This window comes from Chenopodium album, chromosome 12, assembly GCF_948465745.1.
Source record: "Chenopodium album chromosome 12, dcCheAlbu1.1, whole genome shotgun sequence".
Taxonomy (NCBI): Eukaryota; Viridiplantae; Streptophyta; class Magnoliopsida; order Caryophyllales; family Amaranthaceae; genus Chenopodium; species Chenopodium album.
The window spans coordinates 29,939,663-29,955,534 of record NC_137845.1 but is presented as its reverse complement, the minus strand read 5'-3'; the positions used below and the strand labels follow the sequence as shown (position 1 = coordinate 29,955,534).

The 15,872-nt window shown below is 32.1% G+C and overlaps 1 protein-coding gene across 1 annotated transcript; it reads right to left on the bottom strand.

Annotated features, from left to right (window-relative positions):
* Positions 1-5,934: 5,934 nt before the first annotated feature.
* On the bottom strand, positions 5,935-13,961 carry LOC145572287 (uncharacterized). Its single transcript, XM_081631283.1, has 4 exons — positions 12,948-13,961; positions 6,729-6,936; positions 6,461-6,590; positions 5,935-6,362 (listed from the first exon to the last, which is right to left on the bottom strand). Exons 1-4 carry the CDS (start codon positions 13,835-13,837, stop codon positions 6,094-6,096), a joined length of 1,497 nt encoding a protein of 498 aa, XP_081487409.1. The 5' UTR covers positions 13,838-13,961; the 3' UTR covers positions 5,935-6,093.
* Between the last annotated feature and the right edge of the window lie 1,911 nt (positions 13,962-15,872).

The window sequence follows — 15,872 nt, the reverse complement described above, 5'->3', positions numbered from 1 at the left end:
AAAAAACCTCAAGCATAAAAATACAAAGATTCAAAAGCAAGGTTGCACACCTTGGGGGGCTTATTCAGGGTCTTGAGCCTTTATCTCCTTCTTCTCTAACCTTTAGTCTAACCACGTTACAACCCTTAAAAGACCTTTTTGAGGTATACATACACTTGTGCGAGGTTCGGCTAGAGCTACGTTTGGCCTGATTCCTAACGGATACGTAGGCAACCTCATATTGAGGTGCGGCCATAATAAAAATGCATTCATTTTCACATTCACACACTTACACCATGATCATATCATGGGATCTCCAATGCTCATCCCTATTTACTTAAAGCTAGACTTGGGGGCTTGATCCTTACATCATTAGCCTACCTAGCCTAAGAGTCATCATTATTTGACTCTTATCAAATAATACTTTTCCATACACTTAGCCTTTGCAGCTTAACTTTAGTGTCACTTTCACACACATCACAGATACATGACCAAATAGACTTCCAATTAGGAACCTTTTGTCATGAAATCTTAACATAACGTTGAAGCATGATTTGTCATATCACTCATCACTCATCACTCATCACTTATAATCATCATTGTATCAAAGTATGAAGTACTTAGCCTCCGTGTCTAAGTTACCTAAATACTTTCATAATCGAGTCAACTAAGATAGTTTAGGAGGAATTAATCCTTGCACCTTGAGGGATAGTATCAAATGCATATACTTGATTAAGCTCATTCAACATGCACCATCAAATACTTTGATTCTTTTTCGCGTCTTTCTTTTTCGGGAGAAAGTCAGTACCCTCCACAAAAATGACGGAAAATTTTTTCTTTTTTGCATCTTCGAGTCGCACATCACACACGAGTCATGTACATTGAGTCATGTCGTGTCAATTCACCTTGGGTCAACCTCAAGTCAGTCAGTCACATTGAGTCAACCTCAAGTCAATCATTCACCTTAGGTCAACCCTAAGAAACACATCAAGACTTAGGTCAACCCTAAGAAAAACACCAGCAAAGTCTTTTGGCAATTCTTTTGATTTTTACAGGATACAACCATTCAGCAAAGCTCCTGTTCGCAGCCAACCGAACGATCGCAACAAACATTCAAGCATCAAGCTCTTTTGTTCAGAGACGCGTGGACATATCATCAAGCTCTTTTGTTCAGAGACGCGTGGACATATCATCAAGCTCTTTTGTTCAGAGACGCGTGGACATATTATCAAGCTCTTTTGTTCAGAGACGCGTGGACATATGATCAAAGCTCTTTTGTTCAGAGACGCGTGGGCATTCTATCAAGCTCTATTGTTCAGAGACGCGTGGACATATCATCAAAGCTCTATAGTTCAGAGACGCGTGGACATCTCATTCTATCAAGCTCTATTGTTCAGAGATGCGTGAACATATCATTCAAAGCTCCATTGTTCAGAGACGAGTGAACAATCCTCAAAAAAGACTCCATTGTTCAGAGACGAGTGAACAATCCTCAAAAAAGACTCCATTGTTCAGAGACGAGTGAACATCAACAACAGCAAGATAGCGTTCCCTAGCTTGTGGAAAGTTGTCACAATAACAAAGTGCAATAAATTGGTTACCTCCAGAGACGTGTGCTCGACGGTGCAAGATACGCGTTTCTTAACTCTTTTATCTGTTTAACTAACATTGTTTGCAGGTATCGGCGTTACAAGAATGATTTAGAATCGCAGAACGTTCTAAATTGTTCTCCGTCCCTATCGCTACTTTGACTCTCATTTTTCGAAACATAAGTTTCTTCAAACTCAGTCAAAGTGGGGGCTTCTGTAGACACCCATTTGTGTCTCCCCAAAACCAAACCCAGTGATGAATGCCTTGCGCGTTGTGTTATTATCGAATCAGGTGAAAGTGATTCGAAAGCCAAGTGTTGCGGTTTAGTTTTTTATTAAATTCTTCTCTCTCTGTTTTTGAAAATGACCTTATTTATTTGAAAACGTCCATTTCAGTTTATTTTGGTCCATGATAAGGGTCCAATAATGGTTTAGATGGATGGGGCTCGAAAAGACCTTTCCAACGATATATTATAAGCCCGATTCCGATGAATATTGAGGAAGTTATGGCCAAAATACTAAACTGGGCCCAATATTAATTGTTATTCCTAAAATTATTAGGATTAATTATAGTTTTCTAGAAGTTTCTAGAAAGTTCCTTTTAATTCTAATATTGTTAGATTTAATAATTAATTATTTTTAAAAAAGATTTTTATTTGGAATAAAATATGGTTTTATTATCTTAAAAAAAATATTTTATCTTCTGTACGGATTCCGTAGATCAAGTTGATTAAAGATCGGATTCCGCGTGAAGAAAACGCGCTAAAACAGGCTATCGCCAAACGACAAGTCTGTCGCCGCGCGACAGACCCTGTCGCCGCGCGACAGACCCTGTCGCGTCGCGACAGAGTTAATTCCTGGCGACAGCGTGGAGTTTTATTCCTTATCAAATTCTATGTTTTTCCGGATTATTTTCATTATAAATAGCGTTCGAATTCCTGTTTTCAGAAATCATTCACAATCATCAACTTTCATCAATCAACTCTCTTCCTTAATTCTCTCTTTTCTCTCTTGAGCAATATATGCTTTCTCTCTATTCTCTCTTTCTAAACTACCTTTTTACATACAATATTCCGCATTCACAAGACTTAGAATCTCTTAGCCAAGTTCGAAGTTGCCTTCGCCCTAGACGTGCAAGGTTGATAATTTCTGAGGGTTTGGTCCAAAACTAGTCTAACTTTATTTAACTTGATTTCAATTTAATTCTTTAATTATTCTTTATTAATTTTCATTGAAGTTTACTAACTTGTGTATTTTTTTATTAGAAAGAGATACGAGGCTTCAAAGTATGTAATCTTATTACTCTCTCACAATGTAGATTGCATGATTATTATTGTTTAATATTCCTAGTATCATGTTAGGGTGTGTTCGATTCCTAGTATCATGTTAGGATGTTATTTATGCTTTCTAGTATCATGTTTAGGGTGCTTTTACTTCTTTCTAATATCATGTTAGTACCATGTTAGGTTTAAAGCTTCGATCTTTATTGCTTAGTGACATGCTAGGATTTGTTATTAATCTTGTTAGTATCATGCCTAGGATCTTGCTATTATATTTAAGCCTTATTATGCCTTATCATGCTATTATCATTATTGTTATTGATTGATTTATTACGTTGCTTGATTATATTTTGTTATTGCTTGATCACACCTTTTATGCTTGTTTAAAGGGAATTTGTACTTGAAATCACGCTTAATAAGATAATTATTAATTTGGTTTAGGATAATGTGATTTTAAGTCAAGTGATCGCCAATAATAGTTTATTTGTCCATTAATATTCAACCAACATAGATAAACAGGGTAGGTTTAATATAATGTTTGTATGTTATTCGAAAAGCACACATGAATACGAGCAGAACAAAGTAGAGGCCTATTTTATAGGGCGGGTCCTTTCTTTTGTAGATTGGATTCGTACCTTCATCCCCGGACCCTGTTTGGTTCAAGACCTTATGGAGTAGTTGATGGTCCTTTGGATTGTCTTTTGGGTTTACAAGTTCCTAAAACTTGTTGGCGACTCTTTTTGCTCTTTTTCTTTCCCTTTGGAACGCCACCGTACTTTAGTGTATGATCACAGTGGGGTTCAAGTTTGGGGTTATCATAGTGCTTGAAATATTCCCTACAACAACCTGAGACAGCCGGCGCTGCTTCAAATCTAGGGTTTAAATCGCCGATCGTTATCGTTATTGTAGTGTTCGGATCTTCAGACGCACAAAACCTTGGGTGCGGGTGGACGCACCCAATAGTTTGCGTATTTTTTTAACAAAAAATTAACCCTTTCTCCATGTTACCGGTAAATGGGATCGAAAAAAGAAAACGCATATAAAAGTTGGGATATTGCAGAATAATCGAAAGTTGGTATTATTTAAGGTAAATTGGGCAAAGTTGGAATTATAAAAGTGTATTTTTCCTTGCTAATTTGATCAATATAATGATTTTAACATTATTGATTGAAAAAATAAGCCTATTAAAATAGGTGCACTAGCTAGTCCAGGTTATAAGAATAAGATAGATTTTGTAACCCAAAGCCCTATATAATAAATATGATTGAAGTGTGAACCGCATTATTACTATTACTTCGTTTATACGCAATTGGATGTGAAGCCCGGAAATTTGACATTATTTATGATAATATAAGGAGCTTGTCCTTCAAAACCTGCTTGATATGTGTTCAGCGTTTCAAGTGAATTCCTAGCTAGAAATGTTATGTGTAGTGTAAATAAAATTACACTAGCTGATAGGATATAATGTCCGATAAACCATAAATCCTAGAATACCACAAAGTTCAATTTAAGTTCTCATAAACTCCTTGATTAAAGTGATTTCCATTGATCAATATTTATAGGGTTGTTTTGGGTGTTTTTGTCCCTCGGGAGAGTTACGATTCGAAGACTGATTGGGAAGCACTTGTACCTGCAAAACAACGGAAACTCCGGGTGGTTGTAGCTCCGCCTCTGATGATCAAGTTAGAACGTGATGGAGTAAAAAGTGCGGAAAAAGGTAAACGTGAGATCTTTCTCGGATTCTGAGATCAGGAGATTTCTCCGATGTAAGAGAATGTCAGTGGTCTAGTAATAAGTTCAATCTGCCCCACAAATGGGGGAAATCTCCCTATTTATAGGGTCATTTTGGAAAAGTGTGCCCTTACGTAGGTCATTTGACCTAAATTTGGTGGGCTGCCCGATCTTTTGGGGGATTTTCGGGAATTGGGCCTATGAAGGCCGCCATTTCCTTCTCTTGACAGTGGATTCCATGTGTCAAGCTGTTATTGGCTTCTTTGGAACCAATTACGGGTGGACACGTGTCCTGATTTAAGTGGTCCACGTGGCGGGGTAATTTTCCCCAAAACAAGGGTTATAGTAAGAAACCTAATCATATTAGGTAAATATAAGATATGTAAAAATATTATAAAGATAATTTTATAAAAAATATATCCTAAACCTAAGAGGAGAATATTCTATGAATATTCTCTATCATTAGACAGTTATCTAATGTTTATCTAATAAGATTTGAACTTTTTTTTTCTCTAATTTGATTTAATTTGATATAAACTAATTTTTTTTCTTTTCTAATTAATTTAATTTAATTGTCGGATTTGACTAAACATTAACTTTATATGTAGTATATACATTAATCCATAAGAAAAAATAATATCAAATGGGATATTATTAGCTTTGTATTAATGTATATAATTTTAAATATATATAAGATTATTAACAATAAAAAATTGAACATAAAATAACAATTTTTTTTTCTGATTTAGGACCTATTCACATTTACTGAACTGAACTGAACTAATTGGAGCTTAACTGAACTGAACTGATTGGAGCTAAACTGAACTGAAATGAGTTAAAATGAATATTTTATGAGAGAAGAAAATTAGGAGCTAAATTGAACTTATTGGAGCTGAATTGAACTGAACAAAACTGAATTGAAATTAAGCTGAAGTGAACAGACCCTTAATTCATCTAAAATAAGTAGTAAGGTACTTTTACTTTTTTTTTTTTTTTTTTTTTTGAACGGTACTCCGTAGTAAAGGTAGTCTATTCTTCCTATAATTAGAGCTATTAGTGTTTTACGTTTAACCAATCAAGCTATAGGAGATTTTTCCTAATTAAGGTATTGGCCTAACATAATACACACTACTTAATGACATCCGCAGTGACAATTATTAAAACTACTTCATATTGTTTTTTTAATAAAGTAGGTTAAGTTAGTTTAACAACATTAACCTAATCATGTACTGTATAAGATGTACAAGATCTCACTGTATCAGTATTAATCCAGCTCCCACTTAATCGAATAAAATTATTTTGTTCAATTATTAACATGCCAAAAACTTAAAAAAGGGAAATTTGGTGCTCCATAATTAAACTCACTAGAAAACAGTGTAAGAAGTAACACACTCACATTGTTATCTAATGCAATCTCCTATAAATTAACAATAAGCACACTATACATTAATTAAACTACAAAAATGAAAACAAATAAATCAAATAAACTCAAAAAGGAAATTATATAATTAGGGTTATCTCATGTCTGTGCTCCAAATGCCCTTTGATGGTGAACTAGCTGTTATTCTTACTACTCTTTTTTTAGATGTTTGTTGCTTCTTTTTCGTGGCAATTTCTTGAACGTTTTCATTTTTCTTTAATAAGTCGACCTTCACTATGTGATGATCTGATGTTCCCTTGGACGATATAACTGCGTATGATCCGGGCACGAATGTGTATCCGAGGTTTGGGGATGCTAGTATGTAATCCAATCTAGTTCCGTATTTACATGTACCTTGCACATCTTATGAAAATAAAGAACACACGTTAGGATTTCACAAAGCCTAACAAATTAAAAAATGTGTAACAAAATTGTTACATGTAAATTAGGGGGTTGCATACTTTGGCCTTTCGCGATCATGACTACCGATTCACATTCCCCTGCAAACTCCTTAGCATCTGTGTACTCCTTGTCCTTCAAATACCTCATCACCTCTGTTTTCGGGGTAGGCTTTCCAATTTCTTCGTAGTACTATAAAACATGTACATCAAAATTTAGTCATCATATTGCATCGAACAAATTACATTATCAACGTAACAATAAATTCTAGACATTTGCCAAATAGTCCAATGCCACTGTTATAAAATTGCTAAGAGTAGAAATAATTACCTTGACAATATCAGTCCATCTTTCTTGTGAGTAATCACATTCTTCCAAGGAATTAAGACCTCCAGCTAAAATATGAGGTTCATTATTAGACTCAATAATAGCATTAATCTGCTTCATTCTCCAATTTTCATCTAAATGATCAAGATGAGTGCAGTAAAAATTCATTTCACCCACTTCAGGTACATCAATTGTTGTCTTTAGAACATTCCTGCATCCAAATACCATTTTTTAATAACTTTTTTTCAGTTTTTTTTCATATTATTCAACCTTATCTTATAAATTAAAAATAATTTAAACATAATAAGATTAAAAATACTGTATTGCTTATATCATGATATTAAAAATAGAAGACATCATCACAATGGCCCCATTGTCAGATGTAGTTGAAGCAGGTGAACTGCAACAACAAAAATATATTACTAACAACCATATCCATGTAAGTCCCATCCCCAACTCAGATTTGGAAAGAGATACATAATATACTACCTATTCTTAATACTTCTTTCATTAAAGTTTCATGTATCCTAAAATACATTATTTATCATTGATATATTAAGTTTAATTTACAGCGAGTAAACTTTATTTAAAATTGATATTTTGAAAGTATATACTATGTCCGAGGATGATTTACAAAAATATACTCCGCCCGTTTTTAAATACTTGCTCCCTTGCTCCATTATTCCATGCGCGGAATTTTAGGAGAAATTGGAGAAAGTAATAAAATATGGAGATAGTGGGGTAGGAAGAAGAATAAAAAATTGTAAAAAAGCAAAACTAATGGAGAGAATTAGAGGAGAGAGAATTGAAATTAATAAAATATGATTTAGGTTGGGTTCAATAGGTGAGAGAAATTGATTAAATATTGTAAAAGCTTTCCAAATAAGGAAATAGAGCAAGTATTTAAAAATGGCCGAAAAAGGAAAGTGGAACAAGTATTTAAAAACGGAGGGAGTAGCTTTTAAAAAACTTATTTACCGTTTTGCGTTGGAATGAAACTTAATTACGAAAATACTGTCCACGTAAGCTTGGTAATATAGTCTAAAATCGCTACTTAAGGTAGCGGTTTGTCTTTAGTAATCCAAGTAATGATACAGATTAGCAATTTATAAAGGGTAAAACCGCTACAGTACTAAAACTGCTACTACTCTGAAAAAAAAAAAAAAAAAAAAAAAAAAAATTATCCGAGCCTATGTGGACAGTAGTTCCATAATTTAGTTGTATTCCGACACAAAAGTGTAAATAAGTTCTAAAATAACCATATTTTTGTAAATCATCCCTATGTCCGATCCGTTATATATTAGTTACAAATTTAGAATATTTTATATCTAACAAATAATAGTTAAAAATTGCATATAATATATAACGAAGTTAATTATCTAAATAAATCTAACAATACCCCCACAAGAATATTGTTTACATAAAACTCGGTCAAAGAGTAATGAATCAATGTAATTGTTGCAATAATTTAAGAGCAGAGGACAATATTATATTAGAATAAAAAACTAATTTGTACTCCGTAAGTGTTAAGTTGTTAACTATTTAGCGTTACTCTTTCGGAAAGAACTTGATTACACACAAAACAGTTATTGAGCATTTGAGCTGTAAGATACACCTCACCCACCCTTATTTTTAATCATATTTTAGTGTGGATTTGATATTATTGACTATCTAGGGAAGTTAAACTAGTAAAGCTTAATGGTAGCAAGTTGGTAAGGTATAAACTTGACTTAGGAATCAGGATAATTCTATTAATCTAATGACATAAATATTGACTTAGAATGGAATATTTGCTTATTTTTGAAGGAAATCATGTATTCCTTCAAGAGTAATTATTTGAATCTTGAAGAATTGATTAGCACTGAGAAAAATTATAAGTTATGCCCAAATCACTAAAGTTTGAAAGCTAGTTTTTATTAGAAAACTCAACTTAGCAAAATGAATTTAAATCAACGTGTTTTCCTACAAATCACAAACATATTTTAGCAATACTTGAAGTGTAGCACAAGTCCTTCAAATGATCAAATCTAACAAATTATTCCAATTGATATTTTTCTATCTTATGTTTATTTAGTCCATAGATCACATAATTCACCATAATTAAAATCTACATTTGTGATTTCACACACAAGTTTGTCAATTGAACTCCTACTCATGTACGTTCTTGATTAATATGTAGATCTTTTCAACAAATAAAAAATGTGCACATTTCTTCTCTCATTGTATCTAGCGCATGATACAATGAAGGTTGTTACTTTGCCCATGTGATTGTACACCTTAAGGCCCCCGTCATTTCTCACCTCTCCCTTCCATGGTAATTGCTAACCATACACATCGTTAAGGTAGACTTTATTTTTGGTCAAGAAAAGGTACTACCTTTCCCAAATTGCATGACAACTCTAATGAAGGACAATTTATACATTGATTGCAAATTATTCTTTAAAATACCAAAAAAATATGATAAAGCCAACCCATTGTTGGAATAAAGGATAGATGATCATAAGTGGCTTTGTGGCTTTGCCTTAGACAAAACACAACAGAAATGTCCAATGCCGCGTACGTCAACTACCGTACCGTATCTACAGTTGTAAACTTCTCAATTATTTACCATTTGTTTTTTTTTATTATTATTTTATTTATATTTTTTATCATTAGACCAAGCTGATTTTTATATAAATGTCAAAAATTATCCCAATCTAAAGTAACACGACTTAAAGACAAAATGACTAGATCAAAATTATTTTATAGGTATAGTAACAATATACAAACTTATATTAGTGAGGTCAAATTAGGTCAATTTTTAAAGTTAAATCATTGTATATCCGTGTGAATTGAAATTTGAATCGAATATTTTAATTTAATGTGATTTTCAAGCTTCTAATACCTCAAATAAAAAATGACCCGATCCAACTACACCCAACATTAATGTGATCGACGACCTAAGTAGCAAAATTGCGACCTCTAGATTTTTATGTTAAGTGGACCAAGTTTACAACTTGTTAATGCACATCAATTAATCCGTGACCCTTAGAAAATATAAGTAGTGCGGACCAACGGAAAACTAATATGTATATGATGACCCACAAATAAAGGACATTACCAATCCATGTTTCTAAAAGCAAGTATTATTATGGGCTATTCATTCATTTTTTATCGCCCATCATCTAGAAAATGTGATGACTCCCTTTTTTGGCCAATTCTTTTGAGAAGTTAGAGTTTTAGGGATTGGATTTTAGCCTCACGGAAAAGCACAGATGATTAGGTAGCTTTTTTCTAAGTTGATGCTACTTTTAAGCTTGTTCTTGTTAGAATTTTGTGCCACTTTAGTTGGACATCCAATATTCTAGCTATTGAGCATAATCACTCGTTTTCATTTTCTTATATTTGTTATGTATGCCTTTATTTATAGTTGTATTAATCTATTAAAACAGTTACGTATATGAATACTAGTATGATGTAACCATACAAAATTGACATCTAAAATAAATGTATGTGCTGTGTTCGGCATACATTCTAAAATTGACATACAAATTGTTTAATTTAATCAATACGTTATTAAAGTTTCAAATTAATATCCTATTAAGTATAAGAGATTAAAGAGCTACATGCAAATTCGATAAATTAATGAAAAATAGATGATAATATGTGGATGTTGAGAGTTTGATATTACAATTACATAGGTCATCCAATTATGCAACAATGTTATTCAAAAACTTGTGAGTATTAAGCTACTACATATTATTCATTTGATTTATTGTGTGTTCAAGACATCCTTTACACATTATGTACTATAAATGAACACACTAGTTAGACAGAGTGTCTATTCTTTCTAGTGATTGTTTTCTTAATAGTTAAGTTGTGAAAATGAAACAAGGACATCAACAATCTACTAGCCAATACAATACTTTGTATATGGCAACCCCTAATTTAAAATATACAATAACACCCTTTGCTATGAATTAAAAAAATTTCTTTATCATAGTTAAGTTATAATATTTTCACGCTTAATATCATGATATGATAATACACATAGAATAACCAATAAATTCCTAATAAACTAAGCTCATTGCAAAAAAAATACTCCCTCCGTTTCAATTTATTAGTCCCATATACTATTTAGGGCGTTTTAAAAAGATCTACCTATATTGAATGTATTCCACTTTTAACTTATTTTTTATTTCCTATTTTATGCATATTAAATTCTGATTGGTTAGATTAATTGACTGTGAATTAATGACATGACTCTAAGTAAAGAAATTACTCCCTTGATTTATGCAATTATGGCTAATGCTTTCCTAAAAATAAAATCAAAAAATTAATAAGGCAAAACTATTTATGAATTGTTTTTCACTTTAATGCTATATTCCAAATATTCTCCTTTTCTTATTTTATGTGATTGATTCCATATGTGACTATCATATTGAAACGGAGGGAGTATAAAAAATAGAGATTGTATAATTTGACTAGAGGAGTCAAAAATAGGGGTGTCAATTCGAATAATCGGATCGGGTCTGATATGGTCGGGTCGGGTCAACTTTTAAAGTTAAGTCATACTAAATTGTTATGTTCACGCGAGTCCGAATCTGAATCGAATATTTTTCGGATCGATTTTGGATCGGGTCGGGTCGGGTGTGCTTTTGACACCTCTAGTTATTTCAACTTGTATTGATACAATAATGTAGCATGATTCAAGTTATAATAGAGCGGATTAAACTTATTCACCGAACCCGACATAGTTACCTGAATTAATATCTCTAAATTTGACACATATAAACAACTGTGTAATGGCACTAGTGACAATTCCAAAATTCTTATCCTAGCATAGATAATCAAGGTGGAACTAGTCTTTTTAGTGAACTTTCTAAGAATCTTCATGCTCAAGTTTTTAACGAAGTTATCATTTCTAAAGATACCAAAGATTAGGTACCCCTTTTCCAAAATAAAAAGTAGTAGAAGCCTTTTAGCTTGTTTACTTTGAATATATTATTTGAAGACGACTACTCCTTCAAAGGTACTGGATATTGAGATGTGCTAGACATCACCAACAAGTTTTTTTGCTACAGCTGGTGAAGACATTGACAGTTTTTCTAATTATGGATTATATTTTAATATAGAAGACTAGAATAATTAGCTAGTTTTCACACTTTGAGTTGCAAAGGTAAAGGTCGAATCTCATGAATCTTATTCTAGAAGAAATTTTCTTAATAATCTTTTACGAGTATCTAAAAAACGGGTCTTCTCCTAGCAACAAAAATATTGAGTAAAAAAGTTTGTGTTAAACATATGATTAAGTACGGAGTACTTTATATATTTAGGTGACTTAATAGTCACCGTGTCCCAACCCTTATAATTAATAGATCATACAAGTTAACATACTTGCAGCATTAAAATAGTTCCGTCCTTTTTATTATATTCTCAACCATTCATTTAACGATTATAACGGACTGCGTGTAATAGTTTCGTCCTTTTTATTATATTCTCAACATATACATTTTCTAAAATAGTACTCCCTTCGTCCCTAAAATTTCGACCTTTTTGGGTTGATTTTGCAGTTATTAAGAAATTTAAATAAAAAGAAATAAAAATATATTGGAAAAATAAATTTACATGGGGTTTATAAAAAAGTAGAGAGATAAAGTATTAAAAATACATGAAAAAATAAAATTTTATACGTGAAAGCTAAGTTTGCACAAATATTTTTTTGTAAATTAGTTGGTATTTTAATGCAAATGGGTCGATTATTTTTAGACTAAAATTACACCAAAAGGGTCAAAATTTTGGGGACGAAGGGACTAGAAGTACAATATAAATTTTGAAATTTATATCAAAACTACGTGTTCTTTGATGTTAACAATACTTATTAATCCATAATCATTATCGTTAATCTTCTTATATGGAATAAATGCATCCTTAAAAATAATTTATTTCTATTTTAGTACAAATATAATTTTTTTTTTACGAAAAACGCAGCTATACTACAGAATATTTTTTTTTTTGGTAATCACTAAATATTACGGAATATATTTGTGACTATTAACGACGAATAGAATTATATTATTGTCACAGCAAAACCAAGGATTAAAGTACAATATACCAGTCATATTATAGCATATCAAAACAGAGGATAAAACAGAGAACAACAACAACAAAAACAAAGAATGAACCTACAAAAAACCTGCACATAAAACAGAGGAAAACAGAGCATAAATTAAAAAGACAAACCTGAAATCAGTATCATCAAAAATCTTCTGAACTTTATACTTCTTAATAGGCCATTTAGAAAGAACAGCATTTCCATATTCAGGCGCCCAACTCTCAGCAAATACATAATTCATCCCTAATGCATCAGCCAAATCCGATAACGGCTTCATTTCTCGCTCTTCCTCTGCTTTTACATCTTGTAGTGCAAGTACATCTGCATCAAGATCTCTCAGCACATCAACAATCGCTCTATTACTCCTCAAGAATCGTTCTCCTCGATCAGTAACATCTCGGCCTGTTGATAAACACCTTCTAGGAGTACTCCCCTCTTCAACGAACCCGATTCTTCGGCTTCGCCCCAGGGATATCTCATTATCAGGCAAATTGATCGATACCCTTAATCTTGACTTTGCGAATTTCTGTTGTTTTGTTAAACAATCAGCAGCAGCATTATTATTATTGCTATTGTTGTTGTTGTTTTGTGTATTAGATTTGGTGCTTGGGTGTAGAGGAGATTGCTTGAGAATGCTTTTAGGGCGATCATTTGATGATTTAGCCTTGAAGCTATGAGAGGGACGTTTTTGGAATCTGGAAAAATCGTCGGAGTTTGGTACGACGGCGGGTGCCATAGAAAAAAGGGCAGCATTGAATGTAGCGATTCGGATTGGTTTTCGGGTATTACCCATTTGAGTGTTGGGGTACACGGTCGCGTGTTTTGGGTTCAGTGGCTTCAATTGAATGTTATCATTGTTATTATTATGGTTATCATTACAGTGGTTAAAATGAGGGTCGAAGTTCGAGTCGGGTTTAGGGTATTTTTTGATGACGATTTTGGGGTTAGAGTGACGGCGGGAGGACCACCGGAGACGGTGGCAGAGGAGGCGGAGGTTTTTGTTGAGGAGTTTGAGCATTTTAGGGAGTGGTGTGGTGTGGTGGGGTTTTAGAAATGTGGGTAGTATGATTGTGTTAAGAGAGAAAGAGAAGGAAAGTGTGTGGTGAGGAACTTGAGAATCGGAGTAAATGGAATGAATTTTGGGTTACAAGTGTTGTGCGCTAAATAATAAGGTACTATTAAGGTTTATATTGGTAATTCTTTTTTTTTTGTGTATAAAACTAAAAAAATAAATAAATAAAACCTAACTCTTTGATCTGTTTTGACTTTTTGATTATTGATTGCTTCACACCTTTATGGCTTCACCTTCACCTGTACGTAATAGGCCTATACTAGATTACCGAAACTTCGGAAGTAATACGAGTACAGAGTTCTTCCGTATTTTAACTTGATTTTCGCTATTGAAAAAACAAAATATTAAAATTTGGGCTGTTAATGTTGGGGCTGTTTAATTTTGTTAAATCTGTTTTATCTATTTTTAATAAGAATTATTAAATATAAATGTAGTATGACTTTGATTACAGAAAAGTAGATTAGTATCGATTGCAAAATAGGAGAGATTGTTATTACTTATATACTCCAGGTGTAGCGTACATCCAAATAAGGGCATGTTTGGTTCACCTTATTTTTGTTTATTTGAATTTATTAATCTGGTCTTGTCTGGTCTGATCTGATCTGATTTGGTCTGATCTGATCTGATTTGAATGTCATATTTGACCAAACTTTGACCTTAAATATACGATAATCTACACAGAAAAAATATATCAAGTGAGGTCTTGTTAGATTCGTAATAATGTGTATTTTATTAATATGTGATTTTCATAATTTTTTCTTTACGAAATTAAAGATATTTAACGATAAAAAAGGCACATAAAACGATGATCTGATCTGAACTTATTTCTTTTGATCTGATGTGATCTGAAGTTATTTTTTCTTATTTGATATGATCATAAGTAAAAAATAAGGTGAACTAAACAAGGCCTTAACCTAAGGTTAGTTTTTGCTATATAACAAATTTTAGCAAAACAGAGGGAGTAATATAGATAAATTTTAATCTTATACGTAGTATGAAGTAATTTTGGTATTACAAAAGTGGATAACAAGAATCGATCCTAAAATTCCCTAGAATCAGTCTAACCACGCACTTAAGTTATCCTTCACTTTTAGAAATCAAAAAATAAATATTGGAAATTACTTTCATCTTTTAGCTTTTTACATATACCTCTTCGAACTATATATAACATTTCTCAATGTTTAGAAAATAAATCAACATTGAAAAATGTTATACATAGTGTAAAGAGTTATATATAATAAGCTACAAGATGAAAGTATTAATGAAATATATTCATTAATTACATTGATTTGTGTTAAATTTAGTAATGAACTAGGTGGTACCCGTACGATGTCCGTGATATTTGCTTGGTACATCTATGTAAAAATTAGTGTTAACATATTCAGATTAGTTGAAGAAAAAAAAAAGGTACAATACATATTAAACAATAATAAATATCTCTTAACCAAAAAAATAGGTAGGTGTTAAAGGTTTAAAAAAAACCTAAATATCTCTTAATAAAAAAAATAGGTAGGTGATTAAATAAAAAAATAAATAATAATAATTATTATTATTATTATTATTATTATTATTATAATAAAATAAAATAAAATAAATAAAAAAAACCAATCATACATATCTCTTTACCAAAAAAAAAAGCACAAAGGAAATGTGCGGGATTTTAAGGTCTTTTGGAGGGAAAAAAAGAATGCATTTACTATAATAACTAGTTTTGTGCCCATGCGATACCCGAATTGTCTTAAACTTAATAACTTAGGGGGTATTCGCTTTTATTGGTTCCAATTTAATCCATTCGCTTTTAATAATCCCAACTTTGGATTATTATTGAATAATCCCAACTTTAGGTGGTATTCGCTTTTATTGGTCCCAACTGGTCACATGACCTATAATAAGAAGTTGTTGGACACATATCATTACCTAAGTGGTCCAAAAAAATAAAAACAAAAATTAAAAAAATCAAATAAATAAAAAAAAGAAAAAC

Excerpts from the sequence above, each read along its gene's own strand:
- LOC145572287 (XM_081631283.1), bottom strand. The coding sequence starts at position 13,837 with ATGCTCAAACTCCTCAACAAAAACCTCCGCCTCCTCTGCCACCGTCTC. Across the intron at positions 6,937-12,947 it reads TTTGATGATACTGATTTCAG|GAATGTTCTAAAGACAACAA; the intron begins GTTTGTCTTTTT and ends ATTTGGATGCAG. Across the intron at positions 6,591-6,728 it reads GATGGACTGATATTGTCAAG|TACTACGAAGAAATTGGAAA; the intron begins GTAATTATTTCT and ends CATGTTTTATAG.